Source organism: Lontra canadensis, unplaced genomic scaffold, assembly GCF_010015895.1.
Source record: "Lontra canadensis isolate GAN:19392208 unplaced genomic scaffold, GSC_riverotter_1.0 scaffold48, whole genome shotgun sequence".
NCBI lineage: Eukaryota > Metazoa > Chordata > Mammalia > Carnivora > Mustelidae > Lontra > Lontra canadensis.
In genome coordinates, this window is record NW_022631042.1 from 3,462,920 (window position 1) to 3,485,537 (window position 22,618).

A 22,618-nucleotide genomic window follows, 5' to 3' on the forward strand; every position below is an offset into this window, starting at 1 on the left:
GGGAAAGTGACTTTTTAAGATTGTTGTCAAATAAAACATGAAGTTAAAGATACTCAAAATGAAATAATACCAATTTTGGTTAGTTATCTACAGTACCAAAGGAAGGTTCAGTTATATCTAATAGTTGTAGTATTTTCACTGAACATGGTTTAAATTTCAGTTAAAAAAATTGAGATCTTTAAATGCAGATGAGAGGAGGGAGGAATAAAAGTGGAAGAAGGGAAATGGAGAAAAGACGAAGGGAGGGAAAGTAAGAGGAGAGAAAGTGAAAGGGAAGAAGTAGACAGAGGTAGACGGATGCCAACACAGAGGAAACAAGACAGGGAGAATCAAGGAAAAATTTATACAATCCTCTTGCCATGAATATAAGTAAGTAAGGTTTTTGGTGGCTTACAAAAGTTGTAGTGGTACAAATTATCTAGATGAACTGATTATACTGCCTATAATTTATTCACAATCTTGGCAAACAACATTTTAGTTCTACTTTGAAGAGTTCAGATAATATCCCTGGACTCTACAGGATTCTGCTTTTGTTTGGGGAGTGCTTTCTGTTCATCAGAAACCTGATTACACTTATTCTTTCCTGAAGAGAAGAAAAGCTACAGGCTATAATTTAAGCTTGCATTTCTCAATACATATTTTACTTTAAATATGTAGAATTCTAACAGTCTTATGGGTGGATTTACACATTAAAATCACATGAGTATTCAAGGAATCACAAACCAACATCTCTTGGGTTCTAACTTCTATTTAATATTTTGGTTTATCACTCTCACACACTTCTTAAACACATTCTGAAATAGGTAATATTGCATGTCTCTTGACTAAACTTTATTTTGTTTGTAATTATAGTCAAGTTTTTCTAAAGTGATGGGACACTTCCTACTAATAAAATCCTCTTAATGTAGATGTGACTAAATATTTTACTATTTTTATCTCCTATTATTTCACAGATCTCATGTAAAAGCAAAGTACCATAAAATACAAAACACAAGTTTGCATTCACTAATTTATTTTTGTTTCAGAAGTCTCATTTTGCCAGGGGGAAACAGAGATAATGCAATCTCTAGTAGTCTCATATTCAAGTCTCAGTAATGAGAATTTGGATCACAGGCTTGCAACAATAGCTTTCAGGGTTGGTTCTTCTACCCGAAGGAATGTCAACAGTAAATGAGAAATAACTCCAGCCAGTAACACAGCTTTGAATAAAAGGAAGGCCTCAGAAAGAATTAGAATGAGCAAAGGCCTTCTTTATGTAGAACTAGCCTCAGCATCCAATGTACATTGACACTTCTGGTAGATACGCATAGCAAAAGCACAACTCCACAATAAAAATCAAAGCAACACAAATATAAAGCAGTCCTATTAGAGTGATAAAGATGAGGATTTTTTTTCCTGCCTTTTCTCCTCTAGCACCACTTAATTGCTGAAAATTAGAAATAGCTGTCCATTTCTAGGCTGCCCAGAGCAAGAACAGAGACACACACATTTTCACATACATTGTCTAATACTGTCGTCTATGTACTACTATAGGTACAGACATTCTTTAGAACCTGTTAAGTGTGCCTATCAATTTCCCAAACACAGGAAATCAGTTTGCAAGAGTAATTAGTTAAAATTAGTTAAAATGTGAAGATCACGAGGACCTCAGAAATCAATAATATTATATAGTGTAAAATGCTTAAATTGTGATAATTTGAGAAGCTGGTAATATTTTTTGTTTATTGATTGAATCAATACACTTTTAAAAAGCAAATGTAAATCTGTATGTTGCATTTAAAGTGTCTTTAAACATTGATTGTTCACCTTATCATATGTGTATCTTAGATTATGCAGATGAACGGGAAGACTGTGCACTATATCTTTCCTTATGCAAGGATAAAAATAACAAGAGACTCGAAGGATCACACAGTTTCAGGTAAAGGAAATCAAATAATCTACTTTTTATTTTATTGTCAGATTGGGATATGTATTGGATTTCACTTTAGATGACTTATCAAATTTTAGAAAATACTACTTCTATATAAAAAATTGTGTTTTGGAGAATTTCAAAATTATTTAGAGTTTTAGTTTCCCCAATTACCCACTAAATTCTTTTCTTTTTTCCTGGTCCATGATCCAATCCAGATCTCATCTTGCATTTCGTTGTCAACCCTCCTTGTGTCTGGTGTGATCGTTTCACAATCTTTGTGTTTCATGATCTTGATGCTTTTGAAAGATAATGGAATGTTTATATTATAAATTTAAATTTTTTATTTAGATCTTTGAGACACAATATAAATTCTGTCAAAGTTAATGTCTTTTTGAAATATAAGTAGTACCTGTATTCTCATTCAAATATATTCCTTGTGTTTATAGACACTGTACATCAACAGAAAATATTCATAAATATCCATGTCATATATATATGTGTGTGTATATATATATACATGTGTATATATATACATATATATGAACATATATGTAGGTGAGTTATCTAACATGGTATATATGCTGGAGGGTTTTTTTTCCTTCAAGGACTGATGTAACAAAGGACAAAAATAGCTATGTTTTCAGTTTACTTGTTCTTGTTCTTTGCATATTTTAGACCATGGAACATGAAGATATGGAACAGGTTTTGCTCTGAGCAATTTATTTTCTTTATTTTCATAGAGAATGAATCGATTAGGAGTCTAATGTTTTCCTTTTAAGATTGGGTAATTTTTCTCCTACCAAAGACAGATAATTTAAACTTTCACAGTTTTATTGCATGCGCACTGTGTTTTAATCACTGATGAAAATTCCAGGGGTGAATCTTAAAATCCATGGGCTCTATGAGTTGGAATAAGTACAATGGAATAACACTATGGAATAATTACTTCTACAAACTGTTTCAGTTCCCTCCAGCTCATAAAGCAAAACAACATAGTACTTTCCAGCAAAGCCATTTTTTTTTTAGTACAAACAACAGAAATCTTACTAAATCATTAGAACTCTATATCAATGTATCTCTTTTAACTGTATTATTGCTTTTATACTGTGTTAGTCATCCCCTCCTTACTTTTCTTTTGCAACTCATTATTTTAACTTGTTTTCTTTTATTAGGAAAAAAGTTTTAAAATATAAGGACAGAAATAAGAGCTATTGATATCTCATTATAAATATTTTAGCCTGAAAACTAAATTCAGTTTCCTCTGTGTATAGATTTTACAAAATGAGAAACAAGAATCATTGTTTTGAGCAATATGTTTACTAGCGTGCCCCTTTTTCTTTTGATATTTACCTAATACAAAAATAAAAATATTTTCCCTCATTATATTCCCCTGCATCATTTAATACTGAATATATTTTCCATGTGTCCTTGGATAGCATGATCTCCTAGTAAATTAAATGTTTTGAAACAATTCATGTTGTTTTCAAATAAGTCTTCAGTACCTCAAAGGGATTTAAATACATGTATATGCAAAGCTAGAGCGAGAAATGACTTCTTTGGCAAACAGTGTCTCGAAGATCTAAGCTAATGGCAGGCAAACCCTGGCACAGAGCCTTTGTGTTCCTGACTGATCACTCTGTTTGCCGCTCAACCAAAAGCTTTTTTTCACTTAACTGAACATTTCGTGACATTAGAGATTTACAATTGTTTTTTAGCTATGATTACCACTTTGATGTTAATGTTTTTAATAAAAATTAAGGATTTTTTTAGAGATACATACTAAAATATTTATGGATGAAACAATATCTTATCTGGAATTTCTTTCAAAATTAGTTGTATGGAGAATGGTGAAGGAATAGATGTAAAAAACTGAACATGATTTGGTAATGGTTGGAGTTGGATGGTTGACCACACTGGGTTTTATTATAGGCTTGCATTACTTTTTTATATGTATGACATTTTCCAAAATAAAAAAATTAAGTTCATGTTTGTTTTTCATATTTAGAGAAAATGAGCAGTGGACTGTAGCTTCATCAGTAGTGGAAAAGTTATCTAACCAAAAATTTAAATGCCTTTATAAACACGATGAGGATATAAGCAAGGAAAGAGTGAAGAATAAAATGTAGCATATCTGCCCTCACTAACAGGAGGTCTAGATGGTCATTAGTGCATTTTCATTTTGGTTATACAAACCCACTGAAAGTAGAAAAGCTGTTCATCTTTTATGATAGTTTAATAAGCCATTCCAGGGGTACCTGGGTGGCTCAGTTGGTTAAGTGTCTGCCTTCCATTCAGGTCATGATCTCAGGGTCCTGCATCAAGCTCTGCATTGGCATTGGGCATTGGTATCTTAGACTCCCTATTCAGTGGGGAGCCTGCTTCTCCCTCTCTGCCCTTACCCCACTCGTGCTCTCTCTCTTGCTCTCAAATAAATAAAAAAAACTCTTTTAAAAAATTAAAATAAACCATCCTAACAGGGTATAGCATTAAAATATTTTATAAGAATTATGTGAAACAGGTATACCTCACAAAAAAAATATTTTTATTCTTTGGAATCAGAAATAATTTCAAAATAGAAGACTGGAATAGAAATGTGTGCGGTTTTTTTAATTGTTTCTCCTGTGCGTTTCCCAGAGTTCGGACAGGAGATCCTCACGGTTTCCAAAATTCTTTCAGGAGGTCCACAAAGTCAAAAATATTTTCATAGTAAAATGGTAAGATAGCATTTGCCTTTTGCAACCTCATTTTCTTGTGAATATGCCCAGTAGAGTTCTTCGGAGGTTGCATGATGTGTGCTGACACAACATGTGGTACACAGAACAGATATGGGCATTTTTTAAAATTTATTTATTATTTTATTTTTTCAGTGTTCCAAAATTCATTGTTTATGTACCACACCCAATGCTCCATGCAATACGTGCCCTCCTTAATGCCCACCACCAGGCTCACCCATCCCCCCAATCCCTTTCCCCTTCAAACCCTCAGATATGAGCATTTAGCTGTATTCCATTTAGCTCAGTATTTTTTTAAAATTTTATTTTATTTTTTCAGTGTTCCAAGATTCATTGTTTATGCGCCACACCCAGGGCTCCATGCAATATGTGCCCTCCTTAATGCCCACCACCAGGCTCACCCATCCTCCCATCCCCCTCCCTTCCAAATCCCTCAGATATGAGCATTTAGCTATATTCCATTTAGCTCAATATTAAGTGGATTTGCAATAATGTAAAACAACACCACCCATTTTATAAGTATTTTATTTTTAAACTATAGTCATTTTTATTAAAAATATAATTACTTTAATATAGAATGATTTTATTTTAAATTTATGAGTAAATGTTTTAAATTCTCAGTTTTAATTTATGATAGAGAAAATAAATAGGCTTGTAATCCATATGAACAAAAGCTCTTTGAGGTCCTTGGTAATATTAAAGAGTATAAATGGCCCATTAAAACCAAAATGTTTGAGAACTATTACTCTAAGGATATGTGTAGACAATGTTAAGAAAATATAAATAAACTTTTTTCTTCCTATAAAAAGCTTTACAGCATAAAATGTATTTTGAAGCTGTTTTTATAACTCATATTGGGTAAATTTTTCATTTTTACTTGTTAATATTTATTTATTGAACACCCCTGATGTGATTTACATTGTGTTGATTGCTAGGATAATAGAAAGAGCACACACATACCCTTGCCTACAGCTTGCTCGTAATTCAGTAGTAAAATCTGAAATGTACATAATTATTACAATAGAATTTTAGGAATAATTAAGATAAAGCCAAACATTATTGTTCATACCTATACATGTATATGAATAATTGTGTATCCAGATTTACTTATGCACCACTATTTATATTTTTGTGATGTTCACAGAGAGAAATACATGAATACACTCTTCTTTTAAATGATCCATGATTTTTAGAAAATAGATCTTTTGACTATTAACTGAAAACTTCAAAGATAGACTTATAGGTGCTGATCAACAACTATATAATGATTTTGAATGCCTTTATTCAACCAAACACAAGGCGGCATAGTGGAGAGAATAGTTGTGAATTTTAGCAGAAAGACCTGAGTTGGAGTTCAACTCTATTACATATTTAAATTTTGAGAATAAATTTGCTTATCTGTACAATAAGACCAGCTCTGTGTATCTCACATAATTGCAAATGAACTTAGCACAAAAGCCTAGACTTACTATACCCTCAACGAATGTTATTTCCTCTTTTCTTGGAGAGAAATTAACAGGAAAAAAAAAAAAAAAGAGCAAAATGTAATGTTCAAGAAATGAGTCTGTTTCTTTTTTATTTCAAACCATCTTATGGCTCCAGAAACACAGCTGTTTCAAACAAGCCAAAGAAATTCTTCTAATTTCAAAAAAGATACTTGCTTATGTATAGTTCCATAATAGGCTGGCTACATCTGCAAGGCTAGAAAGACTAATTAGCAAGTGTAATAGGGAAGAACACTAAATATGTTTAGGTTCAAAAGACAGCAGAGTCTTCAGTGGAAATACTGGCTCATTTTCATTCTTCATTAGTCTACCATCTTTATGAGCTTTTAGAAATAGGAGACAAATGTAACAGATCTCATTGGCTCTGAGTTAGTAACAATACCATATATGGATAGCTCTTTGTTTATTATTTAAACCACTTTAATAAGGTATAATTTACATATCATGTACACATTGCAAGTGTGTACAAATATATTATTTCTAGTAAACATGTGGAGTTGTGTGACCATCACCACAATCTTCTGTTAGAACATATCAGTCATTACAACGGGTTCCCTTGAGTCTTCTAGCAATACCCACCTTCAACATTCTTCTCCCAGCCACAGGTGAGAGATTTACTTTCAGTCTCTTAAGTTTGCTTTTTCTGGGCATTTCATATAAATGGAATTATTCAGTGTGCAGTTTTGTTGTCTAGCTCCTTCACTTACCAACATTTTCTGAAGTTTTCTCTTCTATCACATGTACCAGTAGATTGCTCTTTTTATTGCTAAGTAGTAGTCCATTATTTGAATATTCTACATTTTTTATCATTGAATTTTCCCAGTTTTTAAATATATTTTTTAAAGATTTTATTTATTTATTTGACACAGAAAGAGAGAGAGAGACAGAAAGCACAAGCAGGCAGAGAGAGAGAGAGAAGCAGGCTCCCCACCGAGCAAGGAGCCCGATGTAGGACTCGATCCCAGGATCCTGGGATCATGACCCGAGCCAAAGGCAGCAGCTTAACTGACAGAGCCATCCAGGCACCCCCCAGTTTTTAAATATTTACAGACAAGTTTGAATTTGGATGTATGATTTTTTTAGTAGTTTCCTAGAAGTGGAATTGTAGGGTTCTATGGTAAGTTTCTTTTTAACTGTTTAGGAAACTGAAAAATAGTTTTCCAAAATGAGTGTACCATATTACATTCTTACCAGCAATGTCTGAGAGTTCCACTTTCTCCATGTCATAGCCAGCATGTGGTAATGGCTATCTTTTGGAGTGGTTGTGGATGAAAACTTAATTGTTTTCACTTGTATTTTCCTAATGACTTACGGTAATGAGCACATTTTCGGGTGGCTATATGCAATGCATATGTCTTCTATGGTGAAATGTCTGTTCAGATACTTTGGCCATTATTTATTTGGGTTGTTTGTCTTCTTACTGAGTTGTAAGAATTCTTCATATATTTTGGATAAGTCCTTTATAAGGTATATGACCCAAATATATTTTCTTCTAGTTTGTGTCTTGTGTTTTTATTTTCTTAAGTTTATTTTAAAGGAAAAGTTTTACATTTTAATGAAATTCATTTTATCAATGTTATATACAATATAACTTCTCATTGTTAGTGTGCCATTATATATGATACAATTTCTCATTGTAAACTTCTCAAATTATTTTTAAGGGTAAACTAAGTATAAATCTATAGACATAGGGATCCCTGGGAGGCTCAGTTGGCTAAGTGGCCAACTTTTGATTTCGGCTCAGGTAATGATCTCAGGGTCCCGGCATCGAGTCCCATATTGGGCTCTGTGCTCAGCGGGGAGTCTGCTTGAACATTCTCTCTCTCCCTCTCCCTCTACCTTTCCTCTCCTCCACCTACATTTTCTCTCTCTCTCCTTCTCTCACCCTCTCAAATAAATAAATCTTAAAAAAAAAAAAAAACTTTAGACATAAAATGCAGGTCAGGTTGAATCTCTTCTAAAACTCAGTTTCTGCCCTGTAAATTTTAATGAAAGCTTGCATTCATTTCCTCAGTAACAAAAGAAGTGTTTATTATCCAGGCCAGTCCATATCAACATCATCACTTCTCCTGACATCTGTCAGGATACATTTGCTTGCACATTTCTTTTTATTTTTTTTTAAGATTTTATTTATTTATTTATTTGACAGAGAGAGATCACAAGTAGGCAGAGAGGCAAGCAGAGGGAGAGGGGGGAGCAGGCTCCCTGCTGAGCAGAGAGCCCTATGTGGGGCTTGATCCCAGGACCCTGGGATCATGACCTGAGCTGAAAGCAGAGGCTTTAACCCACTGAGCCACCCAGGCGCCCCTGCTTGCACATTTCTATTCCTGCTAAGGAAGTGCTTTACTTCTAACTGGAGGTCAGCACATTATTCTATGCACTCTTCATGAAATTAAAGGCATTATTAATGTTTGATTCCATGAGAAGAAGATGAAGACATTCAAGTTATTTAGCCTAGAGAAAAGAGGGCAAATGGTAATGTTAATGTGAAATTTAAGGGTATAAATCAAAAATGTATGTGAATTGATCACAGATAAAAGGGCAAATAAGAAATGAGATTGAATTAAAGGAGTAAGGATTTTATTACTCTCCTAGAATATTTTCTTAACAGAGTAATGAGCAAAAATATATAGAAAAAACAAGAATGTAGGAGTCATGAAAAAAGAAATGAGCTTGAATCTTAACTTCTTTACATCTTGGACAGCATGGGCAAGTTTCTGAGTTTTCTTAGTCTCAGCTTCTGTGTCACAGATGATATAGAGAATATCTAACATAAGAAGTTGTAGAAATAATTTTTAATATGAGAGAAGTGAAGACACATAGAAAAAACTCTTGAAGTGTTACTATTTGCCTCCATCCCTGAAGATGATACTAAAGAGTTTGAGAAAAGTCAAATAATATATTTATTAAAAAAAACTGGCACAAGGTACAGAAATCAAACAGAATTCATTAGCTCAAAGTCATGTTTTTTGAGACATTTGACAGTTAAAAGTTCAACAAATCTGATGTAATAGAAAATTGGATGAAAATAAAGAAAAGCACCTCTCTTTCTGTTTAAAACAGAATCTCAGTGGAATGTTTTTGAATATTCATAGCTGGTCACCTAGCAACCTCTAGCACTTCTTGTTTTTTCAGGTAGTAGTAAGAACCTTTTAAACAGAGTAATGAAAATAACCACGATAACTATATTAGATAACTCTTTAGTGGAAAGTATCTCCAGATATATATTAGAAGATAGAAGCTGTTGAACTTTGTTGAATACTTTCTTCACCAATAGCAAATTGATTCTTGATGAGAACAAGTTTAGACTGTAGTGCAAAAATAATCTGGACACCTGGATTTTATTTTTATGTCTAAAGTGACTGAGCAAATTCAGTAATTCTCTGAGCTAATCAGTTTCTCAACTCTTCCCAAAACTTGTAATTATGACCATTATTATGCTACCGGGCTTGTGCGTCCTTTTTCTCTCTAGATTTGCCTACGAAGCTATAAGTGTTAATCCAGTTACATATTCATTTAACAGATACAGATGCAGTTCATATTTGTAATTCAAATGCAAAAACACAAAAATGACTAAAACCGTAATACGAAAAAAGTAACAATTTCTTCTTTGTCATGTTGGTTAAAGATATAAGATGGCATAAACATTTATGCATCAGTAGAAAAATAAAAATTATATTAGACAAAACTCATATCAAGTAATCAATATAATCAATCCCAGCTACTGATTAGATGGTACAGTATGATTTGTGGCTGGCCAAGCCAGAAACATTTCCTCTCCTCTGTCTTGACCGAGAATTGCTAGTTCCCAACACATTTCTTCTGTCTTGATGGTTTCTTCCTTTAGTGGCCTAATTGCAGTACCTCCCATCACTCTCCTCTCTGCCAGTGAACAGGGACAGGAAGGGCTGGATGTGCTGCCCTTAAACCCATCCCCTCTGATTCCAAACCAGATGCACTGGAGCCAACCAGAGAGGAGATGCCTTGCTCGTCACTTATTTGGAGCAAGAGTGTGGGCTTCTCTCTACCTTTGCCATATTATTAGGTGTTGCCTTGAGCCCTTAACTTCTTAAAGCCTCATTTTTCTCATGTATAAACCCGGGGTGGGGGGTGGTGCTTTGGTTTTTTCTTCTTTTAACATCCAAAGAGATAATGTAATTTTTAAGGCATTTTCTAAGAATAAAATACAATGCAATACAATTATATTATTTTACCACTCATATCATTGCTGCATTAGCCCCATGGGAAGAAATTGGTATTTTATTATTTATCCATTCAGTATTCATCCAATTATGTATTGAGTGTTGCCTAGATGCCGTATGCTTGCTACATCTGTGATACCAGAATCCCAGCATCGCAGAACTGATACACAGAGCTCTTCCTCTGTTTTTGCTGGACAAAAGGTGATTTTTTTCCATGGCCTCTTTCTTTTCATTCCTGCCCTCTGTCACTGCTCAGTCACTGTGGTAACTACTATGAACACAAATGTTCCACAAGTTTTGCTACCAAGGTAATGTCCATACATATGTGCCCAGCACACTCAGGATACAACTTCTGTCTTTGTATTAATTTTCTACTGAATTGTAACAAATTACCACAAATGTAATGGCTTAAAACAGCACTCATTTAATATCTCACAGTTTTCTTGGGTCAAGAATCCAGGCACAGCTTCTCTGTGATCACAATGTCACGATCTCACAGTCTGCGGTCTACATGTTGGCTGAGCTGCATTCTGTTCTGGAGTTTGGGAATATCCTTCCAAGCTCCCATGTTTATTGGCAAAACTCATTTCCTGCCATTATGGAACTAAGGCTCCCTGTTTTATCCCTGACTGTCAGCCAGGCCACTCTTAGCATCTGAGTACTTCTCAGCATCTTGCCCTGTGGTTCTTTCTCCTAACCTCTCACACGTGGCAGGGTACTTCTTCAGGGCCAGCAGAAAACTCTCATCTTAGTTGGGTAAGATAATATATTCGTAGTCGTGACTATCCCATTACCTTTGTCAGATCCTATTGGTTAGAACTAAGTCATAGGATCCTCCTGCCCTCAAAGGGAGGGGATTCTTCCGGATGTGATTCATCGGGAATCACGATAGATTGTCTGCAACAATATTCTTTTAGCTCCAGAAGTCCAAAAGGAATGCTTATTGCTAAGTTTTGAGTTACAGTAGTATTTTTCTTCCTACTTATCTTTTATCAAATAAGACTGGCACTTATTTTGGAAAGCTTATCATAACATTACAGTAATATAAGTTGAAACTGTTCTATTTCCACTGGCAATATAGGGTTACATGAGTGTCTTACAATATAATTTTATATTTATATTATAAATATAAATTTTATATTTATATATATTATATATAAATATAATTTTATATTTCTATAATTATATTATAATATAATTTATAATAATATAATATAATATTATATACATAATAAATGATCCCACTCCCAGACCTGGGTTGTCATCTTGTGATCAATATCTAAACAAGTAAGTAGTAAGGTCCTATCTAGAGGCGTGCCTGTGTGGCTCAGTTGGTTAAGCTTCTGCCTTCAGCTCAGGTCATGCCCAGGGATCCTGGGATTGAGCCCTGCGTCAGGCTACCTGCTCAGGAAGGAGCCTGGTTCTCCCACTCACTGCCCCCGGCTCATGACCTCTCCCACTCTCTCTCTTTCTCAAATAAATAAAAATCTGAAAAAAAGAAGTCACGCCTATAAATTGACCTTACCTTCTAATTTTGTAATATCAATTTCATATCAAAAATTATTTCATCTTGGACCCTAAGTACTGCTAAATGAATTAAGTTTATCTTTAATTTCCTTTTATAGGCATATCATGCAATCACCCCAGATTTGGTCTTTCAGATGATAGTTTTGCATTTACCATAAATAACCTATAATAAAGAAATAAATCCATGTGTTATTGAATGAATGAAGCATGATTTTTTAATATGGCAGACTGGGAAATTTTCTTGGTGGGAATTATTCCTGAAGTATTTCAGGAGGAAGAAATCCTGTGCACCTCCAATAAAATTACTTTACCAGTATACAAAATACCTTCTATTTGAAAGGTGTTATTCAACAAAGTCAGAATACCAGTGTCTTTTGATATTTACTTGATATTTATATTTTTATATATAATGTTTAATGTTTATATGGGTATATGTTTGGAAGATATGTATGGCATTATTCCTAGGAAGTGTATTGTAAGCCCTAAGAAGTGATTGTGGGAACAACTGAAATGTTGTACGCAACGTTCCTGTTCTCTGGCTCTTGAATGCAGTGGCCTGGTAGGAACAGGATCACATCATCTCCTCGGGAAGGGCGTAGATAAGGAGCTATGAAAGAAAGTAACCTTCAACTCCCCTTCCTGCTCAGGTGATTGCTAGCGCAGATATCCTGTTCCTTCCTTATCCCATAACTCCCTCCTTGTGTGCCTGTGCATAGGGAACGGTACAGGCCTGCTTTCTGGCTTCAAGATAATTGCCTTCTCTTTGTATTCCCTCTTCATGCTTTGATACATCTGTCCTTGCTTTGCTGATGAAAAACAAAATAAAAGCTATGTGCAGAATTCAGCTGTTGCTACTCTTCCTTGTAGAGGCAGCCCTGCACGACCTCTCAGATTGATGACTGAGAGCATTATTTCGGTGCACAACGACAGATATGTGTGTGTGTGTATGTATATGTACATATATATATATATATACACACACACACACATACGGTTTTATATACATATGTATATGTATGTATATAGGGAAGGAATGTGTGTGTGTATATGTATATATGTGTATCTTCCTTATTTCCCATACCAATGGCCATTTCAGTCATATGGCAGTCCAACTTGGGCGCATCTCTTCTGGTATGGTGTGAGTAAGAATAGCCTTTTATACATGCTTTGTGTAACATTTTTATCATAGTCACATTACATTAGAAAAGAAGAATTTATACTTTGGTTCTTGGAAGTGAGACAAAAAAATGTTCTCTTTGTATCCTTCATGTATGTAAAGCATATGTATTTAAAATTAAATACATATTAAAAAGAATGCTACAGAACAATTACAGTGGATCAGAAAAAGCTAATGGGAATGGTTGAGTATGTAATTTCTATGCTGAGGTTTAGAAACAGATTAGATTTGGTATTAAGGTAGTGTTTCCATTTCCATTTTGTCGCTGCTGGAAACAGTCAAGTAGGGATTGCTATAAGGTAATTGATATGTGTTTTTATATTTGTAGGAATGTTTTTCTCATAAAAAGCAAAAATTAGTAAAAATAAAAATGGTGAAGTAAAGGAATATTCTTTGGGTCTTTATGTTCAAGTATTGATGAATTTATGTAGCATTTAAGAAGAACACAAAGGAGAAATTACTTTTTTTTTAATATAAGTTGGTACATTTTCCTAAATATTTATATAAATAATTTATAACCTAGAAATTAGTAGGTGAAAGAACATAAAAATAAACTTTCACTGTCTCACTCATGAGTATAATTAATGTGTAAACTATAAAAATACATTTAATTGGACTATCCTTTGGGGAATTTTCCATTATCTTTAGTACTTCATTAGCATTAATATTTATATAATCTTTCTTCTTCAGTTCAACTAATGACATGACTAAATTGCAATATATCATTATCCTGTGATAACTTTATTGTGAATAATAAACTCCATTGATTTAAGGACTACTGTTCATAAGATAGTGTGTTCACTGATAAAAATTTGCATTTCCTTGATGCTTAGATGTAGTATGTGATAGTGTCAAAATGAACCAACTATTTTCATTTTTTCTAAACTTAGTGGTTATTGGTTACATCAGAAATATTTCATAAATTAAGATGAAAATAAAAACATTTTTGTAATACTTTCTGTAACATGTTAATAAACATATAAAATTAAAGTAGATTTAAACTTTAAATTTAAATGCAAGTATAAAGATTGTTTCCTTAATATGCTCATGTTTATTTTATACACAGCTTATTTTATTTGGTTTTTTATTTCAGCTTTATTGAAGTATAATGAAGTTATAAATTTGTAAAATATTTAGTGTACACACCATGGTGATTTGATTTACATATATATTGTGAAAGGATCCCCCAATCTAGTTAATTAAAACATCTATCACCTCATGTATTTATCTTTTGTGTGTGTGTGTTTGTGTAAGAACATTCAACTTCTACTCTCAACAAATTTCACTTATATAGTACAGTGTTACAACCACAATCACAATGTTTTATATTAGATCATTAAACATTTTTCATTTTATAGCTAAAAGTATGTACCCTCTTACCAGCCTCTCCTTATTTCCCTTACTCACAGTCCCTGGCATCTACTTTTCTACTCTGTTTCTATGCGTTTGACTTTTTCCCCACACATATATGTGATACCATGCAGTATTTGTCTTTCTCTGTCTAATTGATTTCATTGAGCATAATGCCCCCAAGGACTATTCACGTTGTCCCAAATGGCAGGATTTCCTTCATTTTCATGGTTCAGTAATATTCCGTTGTGTGTATATGTGCATATATACACCTTCTTTATCCACTCACCCATCACTGGACTCTTGAGTTATTTCCATATCTTGGCTATTGTGAATAATGCTGTACTGAACATGGTAGTGCAGATATCTCTTTGAATTCCTATTTCTTTTCCTTTGGATAGATAACCAGAACTGGGATTGCTGGATCATAGAGTAGTTCTATTTTTAACTTTTTGAAGAAGCTCCACAGTTTTCCATGGTGGCTGTAACCAATTTACATTCCTATCAGCAGCACACAAGGGTTCCCTTTCCTCCACATCTTTGTCAACACTTGTTATCTCTTACATTTTTTATAGTAACCATTCTAACAGATGTGTGGTAATATCTCATTTTGGTTTTGGTTTGCATTTCCCTGATGATTACTGATGCTGAGCACATTTTCATGTACCTTTGGGCCATTAGTATGTCTTTTTGGAAAAATGTCTATTTAGTTTCTCTGCATATTTTTAAATCAGATTTTTGCTGTTGAGTTATATGAGTTCTATATATATGAGTTTATATTTTTATATTAAAGAAGTATGATTTGTAATTTTTTTCCATTCTATAGGATGCCTTTCATTCTGATGGTATCTCATGAATCCCTTAATCTATTTTCACTCTTCATTCTTTTTCCTCTTTGCTCCTCTTCTTAAATGACTTCCACTGCTCTGTTTTCAAGTTAACTCATCTTTTCTTCCAGTTCTCTGGCCTGATATTGAACCCCTCTATGAATTTTGAAGTTCATTTATTTTATTCTTCTGTTTTGTGATTTCCATTTGGTACTTTCTAATATATTCTATTTGTTGAAATTTTCACTTTGTTCATGCATTGATCTGCTAACCTCAGTGAGCATCATTATAACTATTATTTTGAACTTTTTATCAAATAACTTCTCTCCCCTTCATTAAGGTCCTTTTCTGGAATTTTATCTTGTTCTCTTGTTTGAAATATATTCCCCTGTTACTTCAATTGTTTTGACTCTCAGTGTTGGTTTCTAAGCATTAGATAAAACAGTCACCTCTCCTAGACTTGATGCAGTGGTTTCATGGAGGAGATAAACATTATGATTCAGTCTGGCCTGAGCTTCTGGTTATCTCTCAAACCTTAGTGATTGTCCAAGCTGCCTTCTTTGTTCTTAATGGCTCCCAGTAGTTGAAGGTATGCCAAAACCTGTTTTTATGTGGTTTTGTTTTTGTTTTTCTCATTGACCCAATATGTAGGAATCACTCAGCTAGTTTCTGGATTTTTTTCAGAGGGAATTGCTCCACGTGTAGCTGTAGATTCGGTGTGTCCATGGGACAAGGTGAGTTCAGGAGCTTCCTGTGTTGCCATCTTGGCCCGGAATATTAAAAGTGACTACATAATAGTGTACTTACCGCATAATTATAATAAGGACTTAAAAAGACTTGTACATTTAAATTATAACCCTAAGGTCATTAAGGTAATACTTTTCTTAAAGATTTTGCTACATCCATCACTGAACTTCTCTTTTCTTAAAAACATTCTCTACATACTTTAAAGGATTTCTGAAAGTTAGATTTCTCGGTAAGACTTCAACAACATCCCTGCTTATATGTTGTGAGATTATTTTAACTTAGACAATCTTTTAGTAAAGCTTCTGTGTTCTCTTTGGTAACTACTGGTCTTTCTAACCTGCTGCACTGTTCACTTGAACAAAACTACTGTATTTTCAAAGCATCTAAGGAAGTATTTCATTAATGTTTTTAGATAGAATACAAGCAGGGAGGCAAAAGGAATTTATGTTGATAAAAATTTGTCAAAAGTCGAAAAACAGTGATGATATAAACATCAATTATCAGGGACCATTCAGATATAAGCATTTCAGTTAAAAATTAATGTTTCTTCTTGAATTTACCAAATCTTTTATTGAGTTCTACAATTTAGATTTGAGTTAGGGTGTTATATTTTTATAGAAGTATTAAGTATTTTTATTTTTTCTGCATTTATAACATAAAATATCAAAGTGCAACTATAGAAATATGAAATCAAAATGTCCAGGTTTAAATAATTAGAAATCATGTAAATTAACTTTATATCCATTATGTCCAAATTAGGATACATGTAACTCCTGTAAAGTAAGCAAAAAACTGTTATACTTTCTAAGTCTTTTTATTTTCTATCATTCTATTTTATCACAAATTTTAATATTTCTGTGCTACTTTGTTCACACGAAAAACTTAGCATCGGCCAGAGCAACAGTCATTCTTAAAAATTTACTGTGTTTTTGAAGTGGTTTCTTTACATATGAATTTCATTTCTCACATTATTGTCATCACTGTACATTACTTTCATTTTACCAAAGATACTGAGGCTTATAACATGTATTTAGAAAGTGCTTTGAGTATTAGAATTCAGTGGTATGAGACTGTATTTTATAAATTAAATGAGATTGTGTTGTACTACTTTATTAAGATGGATATAATTATAATTTGCTTCCACTGATCCTTTATTACAGGGTTTTAGAGCGTCCTTAGTCACTAAAAATCAAATGGTACTAAGGATCCAACTACCTAACTCTGACTACAGAATGAAACTGTACTTAACTAATGAGTCATTAAACACTGCATCAGAGGCTAATTATGTGCTATATAGTAGCTAACTGAACATAATAAAAATAAATTAATTAAATAAAAATTTTTAAAAAGAGTGGAACTACAAGTGAACCTTTAAAAATAATCACTTATACCAATTAAGAGAATTTGGAGTTCCACAACTACTCTTTTAGCTATACCTTTACAAGGTGTAACAACTGATCCTAAGCATCTAGCTTATGCTTTTCATGGGCTATGTTTATACTCTCTCTTTTAAGCTTAAAAAGAAATAATTCAAACCGAATACCCTTAGCACTTTGCTCCCTTCTATACTCTAGCATTATGATAAATTTTGATGTAAGCCATGATCTTGAACATATGCCCATACACGCAGGAAATGTGGATCTGCGGATTTTTAGGATCTGAAACTGACTACATCTGAAAATGATATGTATACACTGACCACATTAGAAATTCAGTGTCTGTGTGTATTTTTTGAGAAGTTTAACAAGTGGTAAATTACAGCTCCGAGTGATTCAGTAATGTAGAGTAAAATCAAATCTTTAAGAAACTATTCTTACTTTTTATAGATAAACTCCATAAAATAACCCTTTAATTATGGCCAGCTATTTTAAAATCTTCAATATGTAATTTCTAAATGTCCTTCACACTAAAAAATAGACTAGACTAATTGAATCAAGAGTGGCTAGGAACGTTTCTTCATCTTCTACCCTTTGTTTGTATCTCTCTAATGTCTTACTGTAGGATCAGTCCTGGGGAATCCTTATAGCCTACTGTCTAACAAATCAACTGTTTCTAGGCAGACATAGTTGAAACCAGGTCATGTACTAGATGACATTCTGTATTCACCCAGTTACATTCAATGAGTAATCATAAATTAATCTCTCATAGCAATAAATGGACCAAGAAACTGGCAACAGAAAAGCTCCACAAGTAGGGCCAGAGAAAGCTCTGACCCCTTAAGAACAGCAGGAAACTTAGAAACATAGTTGTTTGTTTGTTTTTAATTTTTATTTTGAGGCTAAATCTTCAGAACACTTACCCTGGTTAAAAAATAAAGGTGGGGGTGGGGGGCGCCTGGGTGGTTCATTGTGTTAAGCCTCTGCGTTCGGCTTCAGCTCAGATCATGGTCCCAGTGTCCTGGGATCAAGCCCCTCATCGGGCTCTCTGCTCAGCAGGGAGCGTGCTTTCCTCTCTCTCTCTCTCTGCCTGCCTCTCTGCCTACTTGTGATCTCTCTCTCTGTGTCAAATAAATAAATATAATCTAAAAAAAAAAGTAGAAAGAGGGAGGTAAATAGTAGGGAAGGATGGAGAGAAAAGAGGGTAAATACAAAGAAGGAACAGAGGAAGAAAATGAGAGAGGAAATTCCGTCAGAACCATCTTATAACCTGAGAATGATGTTTTACCAAACTATACTAGGTGGATGACAGAAGGATTCCATAATCCAGTGTTACTGATTTTTGAATGTTTGTACTGTGTTGATGCTGACTACAGGGATTGCTTTTGAGGAGTAAAGTGAGAAGGAAACAGAAACTATAAGGGAGATGACTTTTAAAATTTAGAGATTTTGAAAGAGTTGAAAGTGATACTTCAATCAGTGAATGGCAAGAATTATAATTTAAAGACATAATTGTACCTTCATTTAAGAAGAATAACACTGCTTTCTTTTAGTACTTTTATTTTTAATATCCTTGACAATGGTAAAAAAAAGTATATCTGGTGTTTTATATATATACACTTGCTAATTTTTAGCTGGTTAAAAAGAAAATATAAACTTAATTCTGTCTCAGTTAGTTTTCACATAATAATCATTCTCCATCTTTTTTTCCATGAGGCTACTTACAGAAAAATCTGTTCTAGGAAATAAAAAAGTTTACTAAATTGTTCATCAGTCAAGAATAATTTTATTGTGCCTTGCAGTAAGTGCCATGCTAATGCACAGACAATGTTAGTTGATGAGTTAAGGCTAAAAAGTCAATAGTAATTCACAAGTTATGATCGTGTTTTCATTTTATCATTTGCAGTCATATGCTTGGATTGTGTCCTCTCAATGTATGACTGCCATTACTGCCTTTTTAAGTGAAATGCTCCTCAATTTCATAAGTGAACTATATGCTCTGGAGTTTCTTATAGTGGGAACATCTTCATACAATGTTTTTATAAAGTATCTGGTTAAAAATGGACAAAGATATTTGTTTCTTATCTTGGTGGTATGGCTGAATTCAAAGAATTATTTTTTAGTATCAGGTGATTCATCATAGATGCTACCAAAATCTCAGAATGTCCTATTCATATCAACTATTACTGAATTCAGAATAATACCTTTCTGTTATTAGTGTCCAGTCCCAATATTCATGTTGTAGATAGCTTCTGGGTACCAGAGCCCACTTTATGTGCACCTTATAACTTTTGATATCTGCTGTCTCTTTAAATCATGACTAATAATTTGCTAATTTTTCAATACAGGTAATGGATTAGGAATTAGGATTGTGGGTGGTAAAGAAATCCCTGGACATAATGGTGAAATTGGAGCCTATATTGCCAAAATTCTTCCTGGAGGAAGTGCAGAACAGACAGGGAAACTTATAGAAGGTAAGGATAAGGATTTCATAGTCAATTAAAATGAATGTACTCATATTAAATATATTTTAATTTCATGTTAAATTTTCCTCTTTACTGTCTAGGTAGACCTCTCTCCTTATGACGAATTATGAAATTTTGGTATAGTAATATAAAAGAAATGTGTTCACAATTATATTCATCTTATTTTCAATTGCATTGTCCTTTTGGCTGTTGGTTTGCTATGGGATTACCTTGTTTAAGAAATACTAATGAGTCAATATTGTTGACTTGGGCAATATTATTTTAAAAAACTTTCATCATTGGGTTAATTTTTTATAAACACTAAAAAAATTATATTGAGATCAGAACTGTAAAATATCAGATGATTCAGTACACACTCAAGTCAAGTCAGGTCAGCAAACTATGAACAGCCCACAGGCCAAATCTATCTGCTGCTTATTTCTATAGATAGTGTTTTATTGGAACACAGGCAGGATCATCAATTTACATGCTGAACGTGGGTATTTTCACACTACAATAACAGAACTGTATTCATGACGGAGACTAAATTGTCTGTAAAGCCTAAAATACATACTGTCTGGCTCTTTATAGGAAAAATTTGCCAACTCCTGGGCTAGGTTTCTTGGTCTGTTCTAGATACTATACACCTTATTTCATCAAAAACATTTTAAAATAATGAACTTTACAGATATATCTAAAGGGCCATTAAAATATGTATATATATATAATCACTTTCTTTCAAATGTTATAAAATCCTTGAGTCTCAAAATGCATGATGATTATTTTCTCTTCTTAATTAAATGTCATTCACATTTTCCAAACTCTAACATATAGGTTACAAGCTTTCAATGATATTGCTTATGATGAATATTTTTTAATCATAAAATTGCCTCAACCTACATTTTATTCTACTCAAAATACTTATTTGGAAAGTGTTTTTCTGTCATTTCATAGTTTTATAAAATGCAGCCCATTGCTTAACATTTAATCATGCTAAAATGATTCACTGTCCTTTTCTGAAACTTGAGGCATTATTGATTCATCACAATGCTCTACTAGAGCCAACCAACTCACTAAGATATGCTCTTCCCAACTTCACATTCAATGACGTCACACTGATGTCTTGAATTGGTCATGGTGGGAGTATTTACAAAGTGGAAATGGACAAATTAGGCCTGTTTTGTTTGTTTATTTGCTTGTTGACTCTCAGAATGCCACTTTACCAGGACATTACCTAATATGTAACTGAAAGCATGTTATTATTCTTTTTAAGATTTTATTTATCCATTTGAGAGAGACAGAGAGAGCACAAGCAGGGGGAGAGGCAGAAGGAGAGGGAGAAGCGGGCTTCCTGCTGAGCTGGGAGCCAGACCTGGGGCTCCATCCTAGGAACCAGAGATCATGACCTGAGCCGTAGGCCAATGTTTAATCATCTGAGCCACCCAGGTGCCCGTGAAATCATATCATTAAAAATATTCTAATATTGGGACGCCTGGATGGCTCAGTGGGTTAAAGCCTCTGCCTTCGGCTCAGGTCATGATCCCGGGGTCCCGGGATTGAGCCCCGCATCAGACTCTCTGCTCAGCAGGGAGCCTGCTTCCCTTCCTCTCTCTCTGCCTGCCTCTCTACCTACTTGTGATCTCTGTCTGTCAAATAAATAAAGAAAATCTTTAAAAAAAATATTCTAATATCATGCATAAAACAGGAAAAGGTAGGAGAGTTAGCCAGATAGCTAAAAGAAGGTAAAGACAATGAATCAACATATAACAATTGTGAACAGAACACTGAGTCTGTATGAAGTTTCTGTGACTATAATCCTATCACTCCTAATGCTAATCCTTAGGTGTTGCCATCTACTTAAGCTATAGGATCGACACCATTTTTTTTTTTTAAGTTGAGACCATTTTTAAGAATGGGAGTGACATGATCATTTTCATACAGCATACTCCAGAAGGAAGTGTATATACTATTTTTATTTTAAAATAAAAAATTGCGGCAATTGTTTGTGTTAAGGTTTTGCAAAGATACTTGAATAAAGAAACCCTTCTCCGTATTTACATCATTGAAATTGGGAAATACTACAAATCAGGATGATTTGAAAAACAATTTGAATGAAGCATACTGTTATGAAATGATACTCTTTGTACTTGGTAGCCTATGTAGCCATTTTTAAGTTCATAAATTTAAATTTAAAAAATAGGTATAAAGCAAATTAATTCAAGAGAGAAAATTGAAATGAACCTAGAATGTTACATGCTCAGACTGTCACAAAATTTCTCATCCTTTTTGGAAGTAGCAGTCTTACGGTCTGCCTATTTGGTTTGAATGGGAAATCATTGAAAGCTACATGCATATTATTTAAGATTTTATTTTAATTATTTATTTAGTAATTCTCCCCAAAGATTTGCCAAAGTGCCACACGAGGCCTTTCTGTGAGCACAGATCCTCTGGTTGGAGTCCAGTTCTTGTAAAATGCACACCCATTGTGATTTATGATTTCTAGCTTTGTTTTATTTACTCTTACAACATAGGTCCTTAATAAAACCCTTGGTATTATTTCTTTCTATTGGATTCACGACGCTGTCTTGGTTCAATATTGAGGTCCTGTTTTTGAAACATTAAATATTTTAAGGAGTTACTTTAACATACAAACCATCCACAAGGCAATACCTGTGTTCTGGGCCACCAGGCTAAATGATAAAATTCATTCTCTTTATATGCAAAGATGAACTGACTAGGAGGCCATCAGTCCAAATGGGAATCCACAGGGACTCACCTTGTTTGACCAGTATATTTTC

General features: G+C 33.7%; 1 protein-coding gene across 1 annotated transcript in view; it reads left to right on the plus strand.

Annotated features, from left to right (window-relative positions):
- PCLO (piccolo presynaptic cytomatrix protein) overlaps positions 1–22,618 on the plus strand; it is a 397,216-nt gene that overhangs the window by 268,583 nt on the left and 106,015 nt on the right. Inside the window, 2 exon segments of the mRNA XM_032873242.1 lie at positions 1,828–1,918; positions 19,704–19,829. Of these exon segments, the coding sequence (XP_032729133.1) occupies positions 1,828–1,918; positions 19,704–19,829 (217 nt within the window).